Source organism: Magallana gigas, chromosome 9 (genome assembly GCF_963853765.1).
Source record: "Magallana gigas chromosome 9, xbMagGiga1.1, whole genome shotgun sequence".
NCBI lineage: Eukaryota > Metazoa > Mollusca > Bivalvia > Ostreida > Ostreidae > Magallana > Magallana gigas.
The window spans coordinates 20635063-20662369 of record NC_088861.1 but is presented as its reverse complement, the minus strand read 5'-3'; the positions used below and the strand labels follow the sequence as shown (position 1 = coordinate 20662369).

The following is a 27307-nucleotide window of genomic DNA, read 5'->3' as shown; positions in this document are numbered from 1 at the left end:
ACGACAACGACAACGACAACGACGACAGACAACGGACAAATTGTGATCAGAAAAGCTCACTTGAGCCTTTGGCTCAGGTGAGCTAAAAAGAAGACTGTGCATGATGCCATGACGTTTAATAAAACCGAACTTTCTCCGTTTCCATCAACACACGTGTTTGTGAAATAATTAAGTCGTACAACAAATGCATTCAGAATATCGTAACATGCACATGGTTTGGCTCTCTATCGTGACAGCACATACCGTAATACGAAAAAGAACTGTCATCGAGCACATGGATATATATTCGCCCGATCTGTAAATCAATGTAACAAGAATGTCATATGGAACGACTTACCTAAAGTTAAACGCTAATGGTGGCAGGGGACAGTTTTTTTGATACAATTTCCTCTGTTCCCATTCAGCACAAATACCTTAAATTCACTCTTTATAAGGCCAATCACCAATTTTTGAAGAAAATTACCTGTCAAAACCTGTAAAATTCTCTACATACTGGTTTTTACAAGATTTTGACCCTCTCATATTTTGCTTATTTTTTATGATTTTTCAGCTTTTTAGACCTCCCCCAGCTAATTCCCTGCAGAGGGTTGACCTTCCGTACCGCATGCATGTTGCACTATCAGATGTCAGAAAGTTACCGGTGTATAGTTTACAATGTCCCATCCACCTACTTTTCGTGTTATTTATCTCCCGTCTGTAACTTGCAATTTCACTGTGTAAAGTCAACACAACAACCATAGCCGCAGGTTTCGCATTTTACTTCTGATTCTCATGTACCTAACGAAAGGGGCCTACATTATGCATATCAATTTCAACAAGAGACACCCCTCTAACTAATGATAATCATTAAAAATCATTTCATGAATTTTAGCAACACTCATAAGCCTTCAAGTACAGCAACTCTCAATTTTACAAAAATATTGAGGGTACTTTATCCGAAACTGTCCCTTGCTACCTAAGGTAACAGAAGACTGAAGAGTTCCAATTCGGAAAGGATGTTGATTTTAAGATAAAAATTATTTGTAACCAAAACAAAAGACATACTTCTAATCAGAAATTTTACTTGCTGGATCGGACAAGTCTACCCAGAGTTTCACTTGCCCGAATAGAGATTTTACTTGCCCCTGGCAATCGGGCAACCGTTAATGTTGATCCCTGCAACCAGGCCTTGTCGTTAAAGCTTGCAGTCCTTGCTGTGCTTTAATTGTTATTTAGGTGATGAGAGTTGTTAAATTAATAAGTTTATTATATATTATAAAGATTAAATAATATATTAGGCATGAGGATTGCAGGACTGGGATTCCTACATGGTTTTGCAGGATAAAGAATTTCATTATTTTATAAGGGTTTTGATGTTTATGATTACTGTATGTACATCTACTTCCTCTTTTAATGCTTTGAAAATGTACACCCATAAAAGTATTTTTTAGATCTGATCAACATGAATGTGTCAAATTGGGTCGTTTTGTAACATTATTAATTACATTGTTAATCAGCACCTTTAGTATGACAATTATTTTTTATAGAATGTCTGTGTAGCTGATGAAGAAAAGATTTTATGTATTGTCCGGGACATGCTAGATACTGAGTGCCATGGGATACGCCATAGCATAAACTTACCAGCCTCAACTATGGTGAAGGACATGATATCTCAAGTGGCAAAGCAGTTTGGTTATATAGATGACACAATTGATATTACCTATGAAAAGCAAACAGGAGCTGAGATACACGAGGTAGGCATTAAATTGTATCATTGCATACATGTTAAGTGATGAAAAAGAGGTAGATTTAGAACCCACAACAGGTAGCATTGCGCATAGTCTTTGTCGCATAGGTTTAAAGTGCTTATATATGTAGATAGGGTCTCTGATTAGTAATTAAGGATATCAACTGAAATAAAAAAAAGAAGACTTTAACACCACTTATAAATAGACACCACCACAGAGGTATATAAACCCTTTGATTTCATACTGCCAATTGCATACCTGAAACTTGTGGCCAACGTGTAGTATTCCCTACTTTGTCTTAGATTTTGTGCATCTATTTCTTGTTTTAAGTGCATTTTCTGTTTGTAAATGATTGATGTATTGACCTGTATATTTAATGTACTTTTCTCCTGCCTGTTTAAAAGAATGAAAAAAATTGATAATTTGATTGCTACAGAGTATCAGGATGATGTAAGAGGTATGTCCACACAAGTGAGGCCTCAACAGGGAAATATAGGGAATTGGAAGTTAACAGTGTACCCCTACCAAATTTTTAGTTTTATATCTTGCGTAGGATTTTCTTATTCTGGGTAAAAATAGTATTCCATTAAGGTGCAATGTCAAAGATTATGTGTATGCAAAAATAAGTGTAAAATTCGAATACTTTACAATATAATTTATTTTTTGTTATTCTTTTTTTTTTTTTTTTTTTAAACCTTTTATTGTCCCATCACTTAATATAAAGCTATATATTTGGTGCCAGGGTTGGGGCCCTGGGATCACCAAGTACTAAGTTACATACAGTTATATATAAATATATAAACTTGTACACTTTCGTGAGAGGTTTTTCTCTTTAACATTTATACATCATTCATCCAAACACATGCATATGAAAATATGTAGACAACTATAATTTTACGTTAATCTTGCTTTTGCAATAGATAATTGTATTACATCATCTGTAACTGCATAAAAAATAATGATCCTTTTTCTTAAAACATTATCAGGTTCCATCGCTTGTTAAAACTTTCCATGTCACCATTTTTTTTATAAATATGTTTCTCACAGTGAAAGTAATAAACAATTTCCTCTTTAACTCTTTCAAATGAGGGTTTACAATTCTTGCTCCTACTTCTATAAATATGTTTTTTAATTATGCATATTATTAAATTAAATATATTGTAATACTTATAGTATTTTCCTAACAAAACATCAACTTTGTTTAGAGATATATCTATTCCAAACTGTTCTTTGAACCAAATCAATGTATTTTCCCAAATATTTTCAACAAATTCACATTCCCAGAAAAGATGACACAGTGTTTCTGGATATATCTTACAAAAACTACATAAATTTGTATTGGTAATGCCAATTTTACATAAGAATGTATTCGTTGCTAAGATTCTATGTATAATTCTATAATTGAACCATCTTAATTGTATATCATTGGTTATCTTAAAAAACAAAATATTTTGTTTTTTCCACCAAGAGTTGTCAACATTTAAGTTTAAAATATTTTCCCATTTGATTTCACTTTTTGGCTTTCTGTACTTCTGATTAATAAAAACATCATAGAAATCTCTACCACCTTGTTTGCTTTTTGTAATCAATTGTAAGAATTTTGGGAAAAAAGGTTGACTTCTTTGAATATTATCATAGTCATAATTCAAATGTAATTTTCTAATACAATCAATTACTCCAAAAAATAATGTAAATGGTGTTTTTAAATCAAATTTTGTACAAAATTCATGATATCCTAGCAAGGTTCCGTCGGTATTGTAAAAATCAAAAACAAACTGAATACCCTTTTTTAACCATGATCTATAACAGACACTTTTGCTGTTTATACATATATCTTGATTATACCATACTGGACTTAAAACAGATGTCAGATTATCAATGCATAGCCTTAAGTCTGATAAAGCTGAGAAAACATCAATCCAAAAAGCATTCTTGACATCTTTCTTAAACTTTCTATAAAAATCTACACCATATATAGCTAGATAACTTATATCTGGAATTAAATCCTTTATTAAATGCTTCCATTGTGAACTACAGGAATTATCAAAATATCTGCGAATCCATGTGATTTTTAAACTTTTACAAAAAGAGTCAAGACATGTCATTCTCATGCCGCTGTATTCATAACTTTGGCATATAATGTTTTTAGCTACCCTTGCTGTTTTGTTATTCCATATATAATTAAACAATAAGTTCTCAATTTCTTTGAGTTTTTCTTTAGGTGGGCTTGGTAGCGTCATCAATAAGTGACTGAATTTGGGTATAAGCAAAGTCTTTACTACTGTTATGCGGCCTGCAGTAGTTAAAATCCTTCTTGACCATGATGATATTAATTTCTTAACTAATTCAATTTTTGGCAAAAAATTTAAATCAAACATAGTATTTGTATCTAAGTCTATGCAATATGTAACACCTAAGACTGTAAATGGTTCCTGTGACCACATTAGGTTTTTGTACTTTTCATATAAATTATTGCCAGTATAAGCAGTAGATCCAATCTTTATACATTGTGTTTTATCATAATTTGGTTTCAATCCAGAAAATTTGGAATACTGGTTGACTAAAGATAAAGTTGACCTGATGGAGTCCTCTGACCCATCCATGAATAAGACAGTATCATCAGCATATTGTAATAATTTGTATTCCTTATCTTCAATAACAATTCCCTTAATTAGATTATTATTTCTAATCATTATACCCATTATTTCTGCGCAAAGTAAGAACAAGTATGGTGAAATTGGGTCCCCTTGTCTACAACCTCGTCCCATATGAAAAAAATCAGAAAAAATACCATTTTGAATAACACATAATTTAGGCTCTTTAAACAAAATCTTTATCCACTTTATAAAATTTTCACCAAAATTAAAAAAATGCAATACTTTGTAAATAAATTTCCAAGAGATAGAATCAAATGCTTTTTCAAAATCGACCAGAAGAATAAGACCAGGATTATTATATTCATTACAATAGTGCATAATGTCATACAATAATCTAGAGTTTTCTCCTATGTATCTACCAGCATGTTATTCTACCGAGGGGCCATATGGCACAATATCTTTTGAACGCCCATTGTTGCTCAGGTGAGTGATGTGGCCTCATGGGCCCCTTGTTTCATATGATATACGAATTTGTGTCAAAGCAGTATTTATGAATATCCAATATCATGAAATATGATTTTCATATAATATGATTAAGGTTGTCTCATAAAGGTGATGCCTCATAAAGTTGATGCCTCGTCTCAGTGAGGTTTGTAATCTGTGATTACCTATGTTTTGTTATTCTACCGAGGGGCCATATTGCACAATATCCTTTGAACACTCACATAATGTCATTGTTGCTCAGGTGACAATGTGGCCCCATGGACCTCTTGTTTTGATATCACATGTACCGGTACAAGCATCTTATTAATGCTAATTTTATCACTGAACTATGTGTTTGTGATAAGTTTCCAATTTTTTCAAAGGTTTCTTTGGGAAAACTTGAGTACAAGAAACTACAAGAGGTGTGTTTATCTGGAATTAAGAAACACAACTTCACAATTACAGAAAAGGAGGAAACGTTACCACAGAAAGTACAGGTATGGTTAAATGCATGCTTAAAATGTCCACTTAGTCCTGCATCAAATGTATCAAATTCATGGCCCCTTGGTCAGCATCTGAGTTGGGGCCAATATGTCTTATATGGTTCAAATTTATTGGATCTCACAAAATTGGACAGTAAAGTGGGACCAAATTGGCAATAGTTGGGGTTTACTCTGGTGTTAGGTTGGGTCTGATCGGTACTGTACAATCCAGCAGGAAAACCAGCCAGCTTTTGATATTTCTAAGCATTAATCTTGCCATTCAAAGATGTTACAGTTCCCACTTCATCTCATATGTTACACATATTCAAATCATTACTTCATAGCATGGCTTTGTTGTGGGGTTACAAGATTAAGCCTCCATCTTTTATGGCACTTAAATGCACTCAGAAATTGCACCCTTAGTGTCATGAATTTTGATTCTTCTTATAATAATAACTTTATTCCAGTATTTGTAAATAGTTAATCATCTCTTTTCTTTGCATCATGATTATTTTTCCCAGTTGGCCTTCACATAAACTCTTTAGGTCACCTGTTGCAATAGGTCTTTGTCCGTTGTCATGCATTATGTGTTGTGCATCATGCAATAACACTGTTACATTTTTAAATTCTTCTTGAAAACTACAAGGACAGTGTTATCATTTTTGGTGTGATTCATCTCTATGGTAAGAAAAATCTAAATTGTGGAATTCATGGCTCTTCTATCCCCGTGGCACCATAGGTGGGGCCAAATATGCCACCCAAAATCCTGATTTTAAAAAATCTTCTCTATTCCCACATTGGAGAAAAACCTAATGCATGGCTTTGATGATCATGAAACCCTCTACTAAAATTGTGAAATTCATGGTCTCATGCCGTATAGTCATTTTTTTTGGCGCGACACAAATCTGGCGGATTTGGGCCTACAAGTTATACTATTTATTTTGGCGGATATAATTTTGTTGAATCCTCCTTTCTCCTTCATTAAAAAAAATATATTGTCAGTTTATTTTCAATAGCTGAGAAGTTAATTTGCTTAAGCAAAAATCCTACATTGCCTTTACAAGGTGGTAATACTTCTTTCAACAGAAATAACTAATTGTGAATTAGTACTTGATAAATGCATGAAAAAAGTATATAATTTTTATTTCATTGTTAGTGAAGAAATCATTAATCAGACAATTAACTGCACCTGAGTTGAAAATGGATCACATGTCTCCTAAAACAATGCACTGCCAAGCTAACATCCCAGAATTTAGATTAGAAAGCCATCTTCGGATATCTTGAACTTCCAGATATCTCGAATTTTTGTTGAATCCCCCCCCCCAAGTATTATTTTACAAAAATTATTTGTATGCCCCCCCCTTTAAAAAAGGCGTAAAAAAAATACATCTTCTCTTCTTGCAGTTTAAGAATAAGATAACATTCATTGTATTTAATTATTGAAAATATAAAGAAAGGCATTGTAAAGAATAACTTTACATACCGTTACACATTTTCCCAAGACACGCAAGGTCTGTCATATTCTACCAAGTTATGGTCTTTAGTGCGGGTGTAAAAAATCGGAAAAAATAATACTCAGATATTTTTCAGACACATTGATGGCTATATTTTTAACCGGGTTTTCCAACGGAATAATCCGGTTATTAAAATGGTGAAAATTGTGGGCTGGCAGGTGCCCTCATTGTAGGATAACTCCTCCTAAAGTTTTCAAGATAGGAAATTGTTCTTTTGCAGATTAATTGTACTTAAATTAGAGGTGTGCATATTGCTAGAATTTTGATTTCCGATAATTAATGGAAAAAATACTAGCTTTTGAACTAAGTCATTTTTTGGCAAAATATTACATACATGGTACTCCATTTCACTGGATACAGGTTGACATGGATTATGGATACAGTTCACATAAAAGAAAACCCGGTTTGCTGTCACATTGACAGCTTTTCACTTGTTGTATAATATTTATTTAAATTTTAATTTGATCAAAAATTGAAGTGTAGAATCTTACAAACTATGTTACTAATTGGTATGGCCTAATTGATTACATAATCACAGAAAGTTTTTTGATAGAGAGAGACTTCCTCTGAGACTACGACCTCTTCATCTGGTGTATCCAGTTCCTCAGGTTCCTCCTCCTACGTTAATGGAGCCTCCACATCAACCAGCACCTCGGCTGCAACAGACACTTGCTTTCCTAACCAAGAAAGCTACTCCTACGCTACTGCTGTGATTAAATCTGACACAGGTAAATAATTCACATGGCAAAGACTGATCATTGTAACATCTGGTATGCAGTTGCATGTCCCATTAAAATCTTTTTTTTCATTTTTATAGAACTCCTCTTTAACTGCTGCACAAAATTAATGAAACTTTGTAGGTACAGTCGCACCTGTTTTAAGCGGCCACCTGTGGGACAATGCCAAACTGGCCGCTAAAGACAGGTGGCCTCTTATTCCAGGTTTCAAAATAATGGAAAAAAAAAAACATCGAGTATTTTCATTTTGGCTCTATTGCACAGATTAATTAATAGCATCTGTAATGGCGGCGTACACAGAGATGGTGAATGCACAGCTCGGAATGCTAAATAAACAGTTTATATTAATTCTAAATGGCCGTTTTAGTTCCATTTATCTATCAAGGGATTAAGAACAAAACATTTTCTGCTAAATTCGCCCAAATGATAATTTTCAAGGGATTAAATGCGGTAAACAAACAGAAGTAGCGTTTCCGTACAAAGGCTACTTACTGAACTACGATAGCCGATGTTTTACCTTTTAAAAAAAGTATCAAAATTCCATTCTTATATATATTAAGAACCCGTTTTATTATCTCAAAGAAATTTTCTAGGAAAAAAGTGCATACTACCGGCTATTTTGCACATGTTAAGCTGTTCAGCGCAAGACTGGCCATATACAATGACTTTGTAATGAAGTATATAAGTACGTGTCGATATATAAACAACACAAAACAGGTGTTATGATAATCAATTATCACATTAAATCTCAGCAGACTTCAAATAACACACTCAATTATTTGTCATTAACTCATTATCAGCTTTCGAAGTTTGGCTTCTTTCGATACGGGGTCACATGTCAGATTCAAAAGTCATGTGACAAAACAGACAAAATGGCCTTTGAAAACAAGCATGTTGAAGCCACGGGACCTAAAAACAGTGGCCGCTGGCCGCGTTAGACAGGTGGCCGCTTAAATCAGTTAAAATATAGTGTAAAACTAAACGGGCGGGATTAAAACTGGCCGCTCATGGCGAGTGGCCGCTGATTAAAGGTGGCCGTAACAGCAGGTGCGACTGTACATGTATTTATGACACAATGTGTAGATGTGCATTTTACCAGGATATTACAATTCATTTAATTTTCTGGGAATTTCAGCCCTTTTGAACTCAGAATTTTGGCCATATATTGAATATAGTAATGAAGAGTTTGAAAGCGCAACTCCTCTTAAACTGCTGCATGGAATTAAGTGAAACTTTGTAGGATTATAGGACATAATGTGTAGATGTGCATTTTACCAGAATTTTTTTATTCCATGATATTTCTTGGAATTTTAGCCCTTTTGATCATAGAATTACTTTGTTGTTATCTTGTGTAACTATATACGATCCCATTACGAGTAACGATTAGATGTTCCGTTCGTTTTTTTTTAAATGATACATAGAAATATTGATACAATTTCAGAATTAACACCACCACCCCACCCCCCTCACTTTCAGGTAATGAATAAAAAATCCCTAATTAAGTCATAAATGGGCGTGGCTATGTTTTTTAGACAGATATTTTTATGTATACATATTTAATATAAATACCAATACTAGGGCCCCAATAGTTAGGGGTTCAAAATTAAACATAGAAATATATAGGGAAATGTTTAAAGATATCTTCTTAAGAACTACAATGCTACAATTTGTGAGATTACTTTGCAAACATCATCAGATAGATTTTGAAATGTAAAAATTGGGACCCTTGGACCAATACTGGGGCCCCAAGGGGTCAAATTTTAGCATAGAAATAAATAGGGAAAATGCCTTCAAAATCTTGTTTTCAAGAACTACAAGCATACAATTTGTTTAACTTCTACATCCTCAATTAGTGTAGATTGTAAGTTGTAAAAACTGTGACTCCCGGACCAATACTGAGACCCAACAGGGGTTTGAAGTTTTACATAGAAATAAATAGGGAAAATGTTTAAAAATCTTCTTCTCAAGAACTACAATGCTACAATTTATGAGATTACTATAAAAGCATCCCCATATTTTAGTGTCCTCATATCAAGGTTTCACTTTTTATTAGCTCACTATTTCAGTCCATCCACCTGTCTGTCCTTCTGTCTGTTAACTTTTTACATTTATTTTTCAACTTCTTTTCTAGAACCACTGTGCCATTTTCAAACAAACTTGGTAAAAAAGTACTCCTAAGTTAAGCGGATTCAGATTTGTCTAAATGAAGGGCCACTGCTTCTTTCAAATGGAGATAATTAAGAATTATTAAAACTAGATGTTGTCATTATATAGACAGCAATACCAGCACCAAGTGTTTGCCTCTAAATAACACTATCTTGTAGCAGTTCTGGTCAAAAAGAAGGCGAAGTGCTATACCTGGTACTTTTTAAAAATTATGATTTTGATAATGGATGAGATACACATTATTGACCCTTTTAAATATATGTACAATCAGGAGTTGAACTGTTTGCATGTGAATTTTAAATTTATCAATAATCTTCACATTTCATGTCATAGAAAGTATGGTCATAATTAATATTACAAACTCGGAGCTAGATTTGCTTTTGCGCGTCAACATCATCGGATACTCGGTTTACCCAGCTCTTAGGCTAGATAAGTTTCACGTGGTGTACATGTTTTCGATATGCAGAATAGGATAAATTAACATGCATAAAACTTTCTTTTGTGGTGATCAGCTTAAGGAATTCATAGTGTTATCAAATTGGATTATTATTATAATGTTGATCAAATTTTTACATAGGAATATATAGAGAAAAATCTTTAAAAATCTTCTCAAAAAGCAATGAGCCAAAAAAGCTGAAACTTGGGTGGAAATATGCTCAGGTAGTGTAGATTGGAGTTTGGAGGGTCAAATTTTTATGTAGGAAATATTTTAAATTCATTCTCAAAAACTCTAATGTTGTAATTTACATCTATACTTATAAATTAAAACATTTTGGCAATAACCTACGAAACGCTTACACCAGAGTAACTGCTTACACCTTTAGTATTTCAACATGTGGGATATGATGTTCATAAGCTTTAATTGAATTTTACCTGATACACAATTATTGAGAAATAAATCAAAAACCTACTTCCATTTTCTATAAACAAGCCCGAAATAGCGAAAGTGAGAGTAAGGTGGTGGACACGCCAAGTCAATCGGAGTTTGCATCAAAATATATGCTTGCAATGAAATATTAATATTGAATGATTACGAAAAGAGTGAATATGTTTACTGGAGCTTATTCAGGGTATACATAGGAATTTGACAAATATTGAATAAATGAAATGAGTCAATTTGTTTCTTGAGTGCACAATTTTAGTTTTGATGGATAAACACTTGCAAAGCTCTTTCCTACTTAAGAGTTACTATCCTTGACTTTGTTACCATGCACGCACACACACACTATAGATAATAAGAGTTATTATAAAATGCAACTTAAACAATGCATATCTTTGAGATATCAAGAAAGGTTCTATATGTTTTTGAATTCCTTGTTTGCCTTAAGCATGCTCTAGGAGAGTAAAAGTAAAATACCATTATTTATTGTCAAAAATGTCTCTTTCACAAATTGATAATTAAAATGTGACACAATGATAATTCTGTCTAAGCAATAAGGTCAGTTTAATTTGGAAATAATCTCATTGTCCACCAAGTAATAGTTTCTCTGACATTGTGTATATTGTACCATAATACTAAACAATAGACATGAAATCAATTGAATAAGAAATTCAGCGTAATTGGCTTTTTGTTAAAGATTATCAAGGTTAATCAATTTTTGGTTTATTTTTATTTTTCTTGTCAAGATGTTGAAGATGTTGTGGTAGGCCTGACACCCCCCTCCTCCTCGGTCGTTTGAGAGTCATTCGTGGATTTATAAGCAAGATACAGAGCTGACAATTCTTTGTAATGTAAACAAGGCTCGTGCCCTGTTCTTGTTTATATAGGTTCAATATACCAGTAAAAAATCTTTTTCAACCTAATTTGTCTATCTTTTTATTCATTTTAAGAATAATTAAGGAGTCCCTTCATTCATTCATTTTAGGTCTAAAACTGGAATTTTCACTCATAGTTTTGTTTACATAGCAAAGAATTTCAAGCTCTGTAACTTGCTTATAACTCAACGAATAACACTCAAATTTCGGTTGCCTATTGAAAATCCCTTCCTGAAGCATTGTAAATATTAAAATCGTAAAAAAAAATTTGACCAAAATCGTGACCATGCCCCTTTAATATAACTAAAAGGATAAAAAAATAATGTAAATAAATATATTTCATTTGATACCAATCTACCTGGCACTTATTTATTTTTACTCAGATTATGTTGGACTAGTGAACCAAGCGATGACCTGTTACCTGAACAGCCTTTTACAGACCTTGTATATGACCCCAGAGTTTAGAAATGCAGTGTACAGGTAATTTTTTTTTTTTTTTTTTTTTTTTTTTTTTTTTTTTTTTTTTTTTTAGATAATTTGACTTTACTAAAGATGTATGTTTACAGTTTTTTTTTAAATGTTGCTTTTTCAAATTTAGATAATTATTTACTTTGCTTAACTATGGTAGATCAAATGGTCAGCCTATTGAGCCTAGCTTAATGCCTGTTGTGAAGTTTAAAGTGAGAAACAATGTGTGTGCCAAGAAGTGAAAAGACTGCTTAATAATAAACATAATAAACCTGCTAGTTAAAAAAACAGTAGGAAAACAAAGCTTTTACATATACACAACCTATGTAAACAAAAACATTTCACAAGCTTAGTTTGCATATCAAAGAAATGTGAGCTCTATCTCACAACTTGACAACTGATGGTAAGAAAAGCAAATGAATCAGACCCCTTGGCTTGCGAAGATGAACAAATTGGGGGGCTTATGCTAAACAGTCAGCGTTGCGTCCAAACCTGATTAAGGTTCTTGTTGCAGTTCCTGTATCTAAGTTATCACTTGTCTTATCTTCACCAAACTTGCACAGATGATGCATCTGGAACTTCTTATTGACTGAAAAGATTGGGATGCTGAATCCTAGCCATGAATTTCAGATGCTGAATAAGGTTAAGGTTCTTGGAGCTGGTGTAAGTTTTTGGTGCAGGTGCCCTTTGATAGCCATTTCTAAGTTACTACTGGTCCTAACTTCACCAAACTTGCATGAATTGTGCGTTCTATCCTATTGATGCACTTGACAGGATTGAATGCTGAATTTGAGCCATAGGTTTTGGATGCTGAATGATGGTTTAAGTTTTTGAGCAGGTGCCCTCTGATGATTATGTTTTAGTTAATACTGGTCCTAACTTCACTGAACTTGCATGAATTGTGTGTCTTACAGAGTTCTTGAAATCTTTCGGTCCTGTCGGCAAGACCGATAAAAATAACCAAGGACCGATTACTTGAGGTTGCCTGTCAGTCCAAATGACCGGTAGATATGGACAGAGTAACTTGCGAAAATATAACTAATTTTCATACTCACTGAGGAGATCCGAACGCATACGATAAATCTAGAGGAGTTTTTCGCGGTTTTTTGCTCTCTCTAGACTTATTATACATTTTCGGAACACCTCAGTAATTATTACTTCCGTTGCTTTCGATAACTTTGGCGAGTATTTCGTACATATTGATACGGTGTGTTTTTAATGCAGCTAACAGATGTAGTCAGACAATAGGAATAAGTCTTTCAATCATTTTCCAACCTAGATGTCGTCAGAAATCATGGGAGAAATTGGAGAACTTGTTTTAAAGATAGCGTGAACTGAGGGCCCCCTATAAATCCAAGATGGCGAGTGTTGTCTCGTTACGTTTTTTCAATTTACATTGCATACACCGAAACAGGGTTTTCAGTGAATTTTTTTATTGCAATACACAGAAATACGCACAAAAATCCCAATGTAATCATTTATACATTTTTTCGGGAAATAAGAACTCCGCTTTCTGACAACCGAGCCCTAGTTACATATGAGATGTGCAGAAAGAGAACAAGAAGAAAGGTGATAATGAGAGAGGGATGGAAATAAAAATAATCAATGAAGTGATAAATAAGAATGTTATCAGGAGCCAGAATGTGAAAGTTAGGAGAAATCAGAATAATTAAGGTAAAAATGAGAGAAACTATAAGGCAAATATACTTGTAGTTTTTCATCTTTCTATTGAAAATGTTTGGACTGATAGAAATCAGTCTGGACTGACAAACTTCTGATGGTTGTCAGTCCAAATGACTGACAGTGGAAAAAAGATTTCAAGAACTCTGGTCTTATGATACTTATGCATTTGACAGGATTGAATGCTAAATCTGAGCCATAGGTTTCAGATGCTGGATAAGGTAGAAGTTTTTGAGCTGGTTCAAGTTTTTAGAGCAGGTGCCCTCTGACAGACAAATCTTAGTTATTATTGGTTCAGTCTTCATCAAATTTGAATAGATGATGCATCTTGAGGTTCTGATGCACTCACCAGGCAAGGATGCTGAATCTGAGCCATAGGTTTCAGATGCTGGAGGAGGTTAGTATTTTTGGAACATGTTTAATAGATAATAGTGCTATTTCAAACTTGCATGGTTGATTTGACTATAAATTGTAGATGTGGCTTCAGATGCAAAGCCTGATCTCCATTAGCAAGGATGATAAAATACTACCTTACTCAAACTGTGTGTTGTTAAATGATTTATCATGGTTTCTACAATGCAGTGTGTATATGTATGATATGATACACCATTGTATTATATTATACCATATCATATCATATAATATTACATTGTGAAAAAATATATGATATTATTTCAAATGATATGTAGAGAATAATACATACCCTTTTCCATATCACAGCCAGTCAAATTTTTATTTATGCACAAATGCCAAAACGAATAAAGGCAGAGGAGTTCCGCAGGGTGTGTGACACGGATCCATATCAGCCCTAGGGCTGATAACCTGTATCAGCCCCAGAGGCCAATACAAGTTTTGTGATGTCATCTGTATCACACATGCAAAAAACCTGTATTTATTACTAAGTAAATATAATAAAGTGTCAAACCACACTACTGTATTGAAGGTTATTAACTATGATTTATATATATTATGATAAAGGTGGTCTCATACAGGTGATGCATCATCTCGGTGAGCTATGTTATCTCTGATTTCCTATGTTTTTATTTGATGTTTAATACAGAATGTATTCAGTTAAGAAGAAAAAAAACAATTATATTAACAAGAATTTGATGGATAACATCAATCTTTTATTTTTTTTTTTAGATGGGAATTTGATGGAAAAGAAGATAATATGGCCAAAAGCATTCCATATCAGTTACAAAAATTGTTTCTTTTGCTTCAGGTAAACTTAGACAGATATATTTTTTAGAAAAGCAACAAGATAGAATTAGTGTATATTACTGTTCTCAGGGGTCGACACTAACTTTTTTATGCATTAGTCCTGCGGGACTAGTGTCTGTTAACTTTAACTAGTCCGCAGGCAATTTTATTTGCCCATCAAAAATAAATGAAATGCATTACCGTATTTTGTCTAATATAAAACACTGTTTTTTATTAGAATTTGTAAGAAGGGGTGGGTATCATACATCACAAGGAATTTTTTGATGATTTTTTCTTACAGGTTAATCACTGGCTTAGTTGTATTGTACTATTCAGTACATAGCAAGAAGCTGCGTATTCACTATCTCCGTGTACATGGTAGAAGCCGCCATTACAGATGTTAAAAATAGATCTGTGCAATAGATCAGGGCGTTGAGCTACCATGCTCTTTTTGTTATTTAAGTTCTTTAAAAATCAGGTATTAATAACAAGCAATTTAAGACAAATGATTTAAACACAATTCATTTGAATTAAAGAACAAGAAATTTCCTTTCACCTTTCAGTTTATTTTTTTTAAACACCTATTAAGCGTCTCTATCGAAGCCAGGGTTGTTGTGAACATGTGTGCTCATTACCTATTTTCTCAGCCATCCCCTTAGGGCAAAAAAAATTATCAAATCACCCATAACATCCTGCATACCTCTGTTGTTTTCACTCGGTAACTCTATAATCACCAAAATGTATCATATATCAATTTACTGTAAAAATAAAGTCAGCGTTTTCCAGGAAGTTGTCGACAATTGTAGTAGTTTGCAACATCGATAATTTTCACAATTTTTTAAGCAGATTTTTTTTATTAGTCCAACCGGACTGATCAGACAGAAATTTTGTTAGTCCGACTCAAAATCAATTAGTCTGTGACTAACGGACTAAGGTTAATGTCGAACCCTGGTTCTTTACACTAAGCAAAGTTTAGTTGCATACAATTAAACAATCAAAGTACTGAAAGCACTGGAAAGCAGTTATCAAATTTTGTTGGAATATGTGTATTTGCATTTACTGCATATATATTCCATATGCTGAAAAAATCAACATGTCTAGCCAATATCTTTCCCTGTCTGTAATGGCGGTGTATGTGTTTTCTATTGAAAACATTCTTAACATGACAATACATTGTCAAGAAGTACGTCTCAAGTTTTAACTCATATAGTACTAAGTATAGGACCATATGATCTATCTTGCAAATCTGTTTCCACAAAAGATTGAGGGATCAAACCATCCAGCTTTATATAGTTCAATAAAATAAAAGCTTTTGCTTACTCGATTTTCAATTGAAAAAGAGTTTGAGTGTAAAAAACTTGAATAGAGACAGAACTAAAAGATGATGTTCTTGTAAGATGAATTGATGCACTATCCCAGTACTACTTTTTCTAAAAAATGAGTTTTCTTTCAAACAATTGATCAATTTCTATGTTATCATGATAAACACTTAATGCTTCCATCATTAAAAAGAACAACCACTTTACATGTAGTAGGATCACAAATGAAATTTTGTCATTTTTGTTACAAAAGAGTGTACAATTACGTTAAATGGAGATCAACTTTCAGTACTCCCAATACTTTGATTCATTGTAGTTGGTGCTTTGGCGAACCTTCTGTGATGCGTAATACTGAATACAGGGTTATATTTTTCCCATGTAATTTTTGCTCTTCTACACTTGCAAACAGATTCTCCCCATCTTGAGATGGTGTTTAAAGATATATACTTTGAGACATTGGAATTTGCCCAGCCTCAAATTTGCCCTCTGACAACGATGGCAAAAGGGGCAAAAAAAAATGAGGGCGAGTATTTCCATATATACGGTAGTTTATTAATCATGGAACTTAATGGCCAATGGGTCAGGGGTTCTGGTGTTAGGGAGGGGATTTAAATAATTGCAGTAATTATTTTAAAATCTTCTCCTCTGTTCCTGTGTATTAATTCACTGAATGAAGTTCATACTTACGATAAGAAAGAGTGCCTCTTCCAAAATCAGGGGTTCTGATGTTAGGGCAGGAGTCAGGGGTTCTGGTGTTAGGGCAGGTTTCTAATGATTATATAGGGGAGGGTGGTGTAATTTCAACCAATTTTTTTGGTACTTAAGATTTGTTCAATTATGTCCCTGTATGTTATGCTACAATTTTTTTATGGGGTCGAGCGAAGCTTAAAAGCCATCTAGGGATCGTATGCCCAAAATTTACAAAATTTTAAGGATCCGAACAACTCATGCTATCATTAAATCTGCAGAAATGAGTGCAAAGTTTTCTTATGTGTTTGAAAAATAAAAGATGACATTCTTCCATGTTGAGCAGTTAGAATGGTATGACGATATAAGTTGGCAAATAAAAAATAGTTGATGTCTTTAATAATGGTAGTGAGCCACCTTAAGAGGCCACTTGTGGGACAATGACAGGTGGCCTCTTTATTCCAGGTTTCAAATTGCACAGATTTATTAATAGCATCTGTAATGGCGGCGCACGGTACATGGAGATGGTGAATGCACAGCTCTGATTGTTAAATAAACAGTTTATATTAATTTTAAATGGCCGTTTTAGTTCAACTTATCTATCAAGGGGTTAAGAGCAAAACATTTTCTGCTAAATACACCCAAGTAATAATATTCAATTGATTAAATGCGGTAAACAAGTAGCTTTTCAGTACAAAGGCTATATATTGAACTAAGATAGCCAATGTTTTACCTCTTAAAAGAAGTATCAAAATTCCATTGGGATATATAATAAGCACCCTTTTAATTATCTCAAAAAAATTCTTTAAAAATATGCGTACATATTACCGGCTAATTGCTGTACATGTTAAACTGTTTAGCGCGACAGGCCATTTAATAACTTTATAATGAAGTATGTGTATAAGTACGTGTAAATATATATAAACAACACAAATAGGTGCTATGATAATCAATTTCATTAAATTTCAGCAGACTTCAAATTACACACTCAATTATTTGTTATTAACTCATTATCAGCTGTCGAAGTTTACCTTCTTTCGATACAGGGTCACATGTCAGAGTCAAAAGTCATGTTACTAAACAGACAAAATGGCAGTTGAAAACAGGCATGTTAAAATCACGGGACCTAACAGTGGCCGCTGGCCGCATTAGACAGGTGGCCACTTAAATCAGTTAAAATATTGTGAAAATTAAACTAAACGGGCGGGATTGAAACTGGCCACTCATTATGAGTGGCCGCTGATCAAAGGTGGCCGTAACAGCAGGTGCGACTGTATGCATATTAGTTATTGCATCTTTATTGTGTATTGAGACAAGGATTTATTACTGAAAATAACATTAGTAAAACTAACTTCAGTTGAGGTGTTTTTTGTATTGTATGTTCCGTAAAACAGTCACAAGATAAAAAATTATTTGCAGGAAACATGGTATCAAGATATAAACAGCATTTCAAGATTTATTTTTTAGACCAGTAAGAAAAAGGCTATAGAAACCACAGACCTGACGAAAAGTTTTGGCTGGGATAGCAGTGAAGGTAAATTTCTTGATCTTTTGATAGCTTTTAAGGTCACCTGAGTAACTCAGGTGACCTATTGCCAGTGGTCTTTGTCCATGGTCATATCGTCCATTGTGTGTCTTGCTTCGTCCGTTAACAATTTTGCATTTTCAGGTTCTTGTTGAAAACTACAAGGCCATTTAATTCTGTTACTATTTTTGGTTTGAAGCATAGCTAGGCTAAAAGGAATCTCAATTTTAATTAAAAATTTATGAACTTACCACCTCTGGGGCTTGAAGCCCTCTACCAAAGTTGTGAAATTTATGGTCCTTGGGATTTTGCGGGGCCAATTTGGCCATGCACATAGTGAAAATGTATGGATTTATTATTTTTTTCTTTACTATCACAGTCGTGGGAGATAAAGTCGTGCATGGTTATTATGTTCATAATTTTCTGATGTTAAATTGTGAAATTCACTCACTACTCAGGCCATGTGACAGAAGTTGAGGCTTTGTATTAGGGGGAAATAAATGTGACCATATATTGAACATGTATTTTTACATAGCTAGGGAAATTGCTGTTTGTCATCCATAACAATTTTCAAAAGTCCATCTTGAAAGAAACATGGCAAATTCGAAAAATATGGTAATTACTCTTAATGTACATCAGTACTTTAGCTAAAAGAAACGGCCAAATTGTCTCCTATCGGAATTAACGTCTGACATCATCATGATTATTTCCTGCAGTCCATGATTTTTCTAAGATCGCTGCAGGTTTCGTCCAATCGATAAAAGGGGTGTGTATATATATTTCAATCCTGTCTCACAGTTCCATAGAGCTATGAATTTATGATATGTTTCTATAAGAAATAGAAGGAATCATACTTGATAGCTATAGATTAGATATTCTCTTTTTAAACACTTATCTTGAATGAACATTGAAACAATCCTGCTAATTAATGATTTTTTTTTGTGAAATAATGAGGTTTTTTTTTTTTTTTTTAGTGTGGCAACAACATGATGTACAGGAGTTGTGTAGAGTAATGTTTGATGCCTTGGAGCAAAAATGGAAGAAAACAGACCAAGCAAATCTGATCAATAATTTGTACCAGGGCAAACTCAAGGACTATGTCAAATGTCTGGAGGTCAGTGGGAATATGCAAGTTTTTAAAGTTTATTTTTTGATGATCTTATGCTTGGATTTTGTGCCTGAACCTAATGCTGCTCACCTGTCAATCCTCCATCTATCCATCTGTCTGTAAACTTTTCACATTTTTGACTTCTGTATAACCACTGGGCCAAATTTAACCAAAATTAGTACAAAGTATCCTTATAAAAATATGATTTTAAATTGTTGAATTATAGGGCAAAACTCTTTTTAAAGGGAGGAAGATCATGAAACAGTAAAAATAGGGTGTGTGCCTAAAAAAAAAAGAGAGCCAGAAATGCCATTGTTTATAACAAAGCTGTATATATATAGTGAAGATTTTAATTTTAAATTGTTCAATCATGTTTAGATGCAAATAAATAAGAACGAAAATTTCATGAAAATTTATCTAAAATTGAGAAAGGCCTTTTGTGTCCTTAAAATAATTGTTACTATTTTTGAAAAAAAAAATGCAGAGAACTGCAGAATAACAAAAATTGATATGTGTTATTATGAAATAGATTTCAGTTTTTTATATTGATTAAAAACTATTTTGTTTTAATTTTTTAGGAACAAACAAAGTACTTTTCTACGTGATACGAATGATAATTTTTTCTATTCTTTAAAAATAAAATGTCAGAATTGGTATTGATTTAGATAAAGATATGCAGTTTAGACTGTCTTATGTGACCATCCAAGGGACTAAAAGGAAAAGGTTACATAAGACAGGGAGTCACATAACACAGTCCAAGACTAATCTCACAATCTTTCAGCTATCAATAATACTTAATTAGTACCAATTAGTTATATTATATATTTTTATCTTTAAACTAGTTTTGAATACCCGGTAGCCTGAAATTCATTTTTATCATCTTAAGAAAGATTTTTAACTTTGTACAAAATCACTTTTTATAAAAATTAAGGAAAGCATATTAATAAACTCTGGATGTTTTTGTTTCAAACAAATGGATTATGACAGTATTATATGTGTTTCCCTGTTTAGTATTAATGGCTGGCAAATTTAAATGATGTTACCTATGTTTCTGCATCAAATCAATATATGTTTTCATTAACTCTGCATATTTTGAAGCAAGTTTTTGCGTGCTTGTGCTGTTTTTATCACAAAATTTCAAATATATGAAGGTCAGACGACACGTTCCCTAATTTTATATAACTTTTTCCAGTAATTTGTTATTGATTTACTACTACTTTGAAAAGCTTTCTTGCAAAAAATTAGCATACCTTACCAGGCATTTCTGCAAAATACTAGCATATGCAATTTCCTATATAATTTTCTTGAAAATACACTTGAATTGCTGATACAAAAATGTATATATAAAGCCACGGAAAATTCACTTTATTAGAGCTCCACAGCCTTACAAATAGGAACAACCTAATTTTCGAAAAGTATGGTAACTTCATTTTAGCCTGAATACATACTGATGTGTCAAGAAATGAATATTAAGATGTTTCCAATCTTATTAAATTCATAATAAGTAATTGACTAAACATTTTAGTCAATGATTGGTATAATCGAGGGATAGTCGAGTACTCAAATACTCCTTGACAATACAGATATAGACATTTTTTCACTTTTGATTTCCTATTTGACTACTTTATTAAGTTATTATGATGTGAAAAAACAGAATTGATTTGCATGATTATATCTAATAAATACCATAACATTTATGTTATATGTTACTAACGAATTACTTGCGTTAATCCATATTTTTTAAAATGTTTTTTGCAGTGTGGAAATGAGAGTGCTCGATTGGATACCTATCTTGATATACCTCTGGTAATCCGCCCATTTGGCTCAAACGAGACTCATGGCAGTGTTGTAAGTACATTAACCTAGCTGTCCAAGCTTTCTCAGGATCTCTTGGGGCAATAGTTTTGATAATTTTATTTAATTTGACGTGTCATTAACTTGATAGTTTTGATATTTGTCATTCACTAAGTTAACAATAATACCATGATAATGAAAATTGAACTTTACTAAAAGATTATTAGATTATTGCTCTGTAATACATACAGCTCTAAACATGTTTTTAGGTCACCAAAGTCACTCAGGTGACTTGTTGCAATTAGTCTTGTTAATAATTTTACATTTTTAAATTAACTTCTTAAAAAGAAGCCAAAATTGCAATCTAGCTAATCTAGGATAAGAGTGTCGCCGGGTGACTTTGCAGCTCTAAAATAATAACTCTCAGTAACTTTTACAAGGCTTTTATTAAGGTGTAAATTGACAAATGGATTTCCAATTTTTCCAAAGACTTCAAATAAAAGGTACAAAAAGGGATCTGAAATATAAATGAAATGATAAATACACAGATAACAATATTTTACTCATACTTGCATTTTACTGGACATTACTTTACTCAATACGTTTTCCTGTATTTACACTTATATTTGCACATTTTGCTGTACATAACTTTACTACTTCACTACATATACTTTACTTTAAAACAATCACTAAACTCGTACACATACTTCACTTTCATATACTTGTGTACTACATAAATACATTTATTTTACGACAACTACTACGCACCTTACTCTGAAATACATACAACATATATTTACATTACAACAATACATATACTTTTACTTTATACTTAATAGTTTTCATACGAGCAAACACTCATTATCACACTTGACTTTCAAATACTTCTGAATAATTCACGGAAAATAAAAAACAAGGTTATCTGGCCATTTTAAGAATAAGCTGTCTCAATAAAATAAAAACAAACTTACCCAGAATAGTTGGACTCTGGTCAGTAATACTTATATTTTACATGAAGAAATGCTTTACATGAAATGAGGGAGCTTGTTTTAAATGTCCGCTCTCTCCAATTGCTACGCCCAGACAGAAGTCCTATTTGCACGGGATTAGAACCAGCCCAGTAAAACCAGTTTAATGAACTTTAAACTATGGAAAGCAACTCTGACAATGAATTAGTAACATTATAAATGTAAAAAAATTATGGAAAGTAAGTATGGATGTAAATTGTGACAAAGAGGAATATAAATTGTGAAAATTGTGACCATACCACCCACAGCGCCTAAAGCAAAAAGGGGCCAAAATTTTAAAAATCATTTCTAATTTCATGCAAACATGTTTGAAAAAATTAAATGCATGATAATGATCAAACATGTTAACCCTTCCGCATTGCGATTGGCGATCTAAAAATCTAAAATCTCCCACATCCAACCAATCTCTCACGTGGGAGACTAAATTCTCCTGCAAAGGTATTTCTCTTCCCCATACCCCCCCCCCCAAACTTTTGAACCTTGACATGCAAATTTCAACAACCCCTGAGGGTTTTTCCTGTGATTTTTGGCCTCCAAAAGCTGCTATGTAGTTTGAATATATCAAAATCCATTGAAGTACTGTCTACCATGATCATAGTATGACATGTTTTTGTCTAGTTTACATTTTACAATTACTTCAGGTTTTGATTAAAATCAGTTACCAGGTACATATTTTGTAATGAATAGGCCTTATATAAGAATAAGTAAAAGATTTAAACATCCAGATTTTACTCTACACCCCCCCCCCCCCCAAAAAAAAAATACACAGCCAGTGTTGTCACTTCATATGCACACAGGTAAAGTACCCAAGCCACGTGCAATGAGGTATGACTAATCCTGTCGAAAAATGCAAACTGAGACCCTGTGACAGGTCAATCTAAGGGCTTTGGTACTCAGGTGACCATCAAGGCATGTAGGCCTCTTGTTTGTATAAACCGTAGTGAATTATTCTTTATTTAAACAATAAAATGCTTTCTTGGTGATTCATTCGGGATATGAAGGTAGTGACATTGCAAGCGGGTTATGTAAATTTTTTCTGCAATGATCGCTACCTTCATAACCCGCATAAATCATTAAAGAAAGCGCGTTAAGATGGTCCTAAATTTAATTTTTTTCAAAGTGTGTAATATTTCAAAGTGCGTTGTAACAATGCTTATGCTATATATTATACCTGCAAACTCACTGGCATTTTGTGGGTCACACATACACACAATCACCTACCATTTTTCATTTTTAACACCTGCATAATCACATCAACCAACTTTTTGACACACATCAATTGGCTGCTCACCAAACTGTTGGTATAAACTAAGTAAAATCATATTTCAATTCAGGTGAGACTGATTTGAAATTACAAGCAATATTTATCCTGTTTTAATGGGGAGGAGGGAAACTAGTAGGATACCTAGTATTACATATACTGATTTGTTCATTCTGTTCAGCTTAAACCTATAGACTGTAATTTAAAGTAAGGAAGATTTCATTTTACCAGGATGAGGCTTTGCAGGCTTTTGTGGAACCAGAGACATTAGATGAGAATAACCAATACTTCTGTGAGAAGTGTAACAAAAAGTGCAATGCACACAAGGTAATTATATCAGTCCATAATACAGTAAAACAAGGTTATAGCTAACAGCTTATAATGAATTGATACATGTACTTATACAGAAGTGATTTTTAGCTCTCCGAGACGAAGTCAGGGGGAGCTTATGCTATACCCTCGGCGTCGGTGTCAGCGTCGGCGTCGGCGTCCGGACCTGGTTAAAGTTTTTGTTGCAGGTCCTGTATCTAAGCTATTACTTGTCCTTTCTTCACCAAACTTGCATGGATGATGCATCTGGACCTACTTATGGAATTGAAAGACTTGGATGCTGAATCTGAGTCCTAAATTTCAGATGCTGCAGGAGGTTACTGTTGTTGGACCAGGTTAAAGTTTTGGTTGCAGGTGCCCTTTGATAGCAATATCTAAGTTACTGCAAGTTCGTACTTCACCAAACTTGAATGGATGGTGTGTCTTATGATACTGATGCACCCGACAGGCTTGAGTGCTGAATCTGAGCTATAGGTTTCGGATGCTGGAGGAGGTTAAGGTTTTTGGAGCAGGTTAAAGTTTTTGTTGCAGGTGCCCTTTGATAGCAATATCTAAGTTACTGCTGGTCAGTACCTTACCAAACTGCATGGATGGTGTGTCTTATGATACTGATGCACCAGGCAGGCTTGGGTGTTGAATCTGAGCTATAGGTTACAGATGCTGAAGGAGGTTAAGATTTTTAGAGCTGGTTAAAGTTTTTGTTGCAGGTGCCCTCTGATGATTATATCTTAGTTACTACTTGTTCTAACTTCACCAGACTTCCATGGATGGTGCGTCTTATGATACTGATGCACCAGACAGGCTTGAATGCTGAATCTGAGCCATAGGTTTCGGATGCTGGAGGAGGTTAAGGTTTTTAGAGCTGGTTAAAGTTTTTGTTGCAGGTGCCCTCTAATGATTATATCTTAGTTACTACTTGTTCTAACTTCACCAGACTTCCATGGATGGTGCGTCTTATGATACTGATTCACCTGACAGGCTTGAAATGCTGAGTCTGAGCCATAGGTTTCAGATGCTGGATATGGTTAAGTTTTTTGGAACAGGTCAAATGTTTAATAGATAATAGTACTATTTCAAACTTGCATAGTTGATTAAACTGTAATATAAATGAATCACAGAGGAAGCTTCAGTTGCAGAGCTTGATCTCCATTATCAAGGATGCTAAAAAATATATCTTAGTTATTACAGGTCCTAACTTCACCAAACTTGAATGGATGGTGTGTCTTATGATACAGATGCACCTGACAGGCATGGATGTTGATTCTGAGCCATAGGTTGCGGATGCTGGAGCAGGTTAAGGTTTTAATTGCCCTATGATGATGTGCCCTATGATGATGATATCTTAGTTATTACTGGTCTGAACTTCACCAAACTTGCATGGAGATGCGTCTTATGTATACTGATGCACCTGACAGGCTTGAATGCTGAATCTGAGCCGGTTTCGGATGCTGGATGAGGTTTAGTTTTTTTGGAACAGGTCATGTTTTATAGATGATAGCTTGCATAGTTGATTTAACTATATTTTAAATGAAACGCAGAGGTTGCTTCAGATGCAGAGCCTGATCTCCATTATCAAGGATGCTAAAGAAATCTCCTACCTCACTCAAACCTGCTCGATAGATAGATGTGTTTGTTGATAAATGATATAACATGTAATATTGTATAATATTATATTGTATTATTAATTTATTATTTTATCACATGATACTATTACATAAGATATTGCAAAATATAATATTGTATCCTATGATACAATATTGTATATTCTATAATTATATTGTATCATACCATATTGTACAATATGATATAAGTTTCTGTAATATAGAATTATATCACATGAAATTGTATAATATGATACTGTAATATTTTATAATATCGTATCATACGATATTGTATAATATGATATTGGTTTATAATATGATATATAATCACATCACATGTAATTGTATTGTATGATATTGTAAAATATATTATTGTATCATGTGATACAATATGTATGATATGATATTGTATTATATGATATTTTACTTTATCACATAATATTGTATCATTTGATATGTTACATCGTTGTATCAAATTATATTGTATCATATGATACAATATCATGTTATGTATCAAAAATGATACAGTATCATACAATATCATACTATATTATACAATATAATATATGTTTCAATGTTATGATGTATTATGTAATATGATATTGTAATATAATACTATATTGTTTTATATGTTATGATATTGTATTATGTGATCAAATACAATAATGTATAACACAATACAATGTCATATCATATGTTACAATATCATATCTCATCATTGTTTATTATGGTATTTTATTGTAAATGTTGTAAATATGATAGGATGCAATATTTAATTTTATATTATTGTATTGATTAACATATGAACATATGATTATCATACAATTTTTTAACAGATGATATACGATATTGTGTCAAAACAGAATCCATGGATATCCAAGATCATAAAGAATGATTTTCATTTAATATGATAAAGGTGGTCTCATAAAGGTGAAGTCTCATAAGGGTGATGTCTCGTCTCGGTGAGCTTTGTAATCTGTGATTACCTATGTTTATTCCCTGTGACTTCATTAGATGTTGGAAACTTGATGAATGTAAGGAATTAAGCTCATAACAAAGCAAAATTGCCCGTCTACTCTCTTGATATAAGCGTGTTTTACTGTACATTTACAGACCCTAAAACATACTGCTTCACCTTTAAAAGAACTGTTCAATACCGTGCAAGAGATAAACTGTATGAAAATTTCAAATGTATTTGTAAAATCATTATGAAAAAATTGCATTTAAAATCATGAGTTTTTCAGTGAGATGTCTAAATTGAAATAAAGAATTTCTTTTCTGAGAAAGCAGATGGGAACTCAAATTACTCTTCAATATCTGAAATGAATAACAATTAGGCCACATAAAATTAATATTTAGATTCTCATCCCGGCCACCCCTCTGAAAATGACCTGCCCCGATGTTTTTTTATTTTTAAAATACCAACTTGAAAAATTTTTTCCCATTGGGTTCAGTGAAATTGGTAAACCATTTATAAGTAATCGAGTAAGTGATTATATACGTGTACCGTCTAGATAGTCCATTTTACCTCCTATTCCATGATTCCTATAGTTGGGCAGAGATCTTGTAGTTTTCAGCATGTGTCAATTACTGTCAATCAAAATCCACATGGTACAAATAAACAATTTAAGATTAATCAGATTTGTATGACCCTTGAATTTCCAGGAGCTCATAATTACATAAGTTAAGTATGTGAAAGGGATTTTTATGTACTTCAGTTGTCACAATCAATGTTATTTCTTATTTCCTAACGATACAATGGGTTAATCTGAAGATAAACACACATAAAATTTCAGCTGTACTGTTTCTTTAAAAAGAAATTGTGTGGAAAAAAAAATTAAAAAC

General features: G+C 33.1%; 1 protein-coding gene across 1 annotated transcript in view; it reads left to right on the top strand.

Moving 5' to 3' along the window:
- LOC105317114 (ubiquitin carboxyl-terminal hydrolase 47) overlaps nucleotides 1-27307 on the top strand; it is an 81816-nt gene that overhangs the window by 6074 nt on the left and 48435 nt on the right. The window contains exons 2-10 of the mRNA XM_066070485.1: nucleotides 1527-1733; nucleotides 5191-5304; nucleotides 7357-7531; nucleotides 11845-11941; nucleotides 14753-14831; nucleotides 18283-18349; nucleotides 19315-19454; nucleotides 21207-21296; nucleotides 23763-23858. Coding sequence (XP_065926557.1) covers nucleotides 1527-1733; nucleotides 5191-5304; nucleotides 7357-7531; nucleotides 11845-11941; nucleotides 14753-14831; nucleotides 18283-18349; nucleotides 19315-19454; nucleotides 21207-21296; nucleotides 23763-23858 — 1065 coding nt within the window. The remainder of the gene's footprint in view (nucleotides 1-1526; nucleotides 1734-5190; nucleotides 5305-7356; nucleotides 7532-11844; nucleotides 11942-14752; nucleotides 14832-18282; nucleotides 18350-19314; nucleotides 19455-21206; nucleotides 21297-23762; nucleotides 23859-27307) is intronic.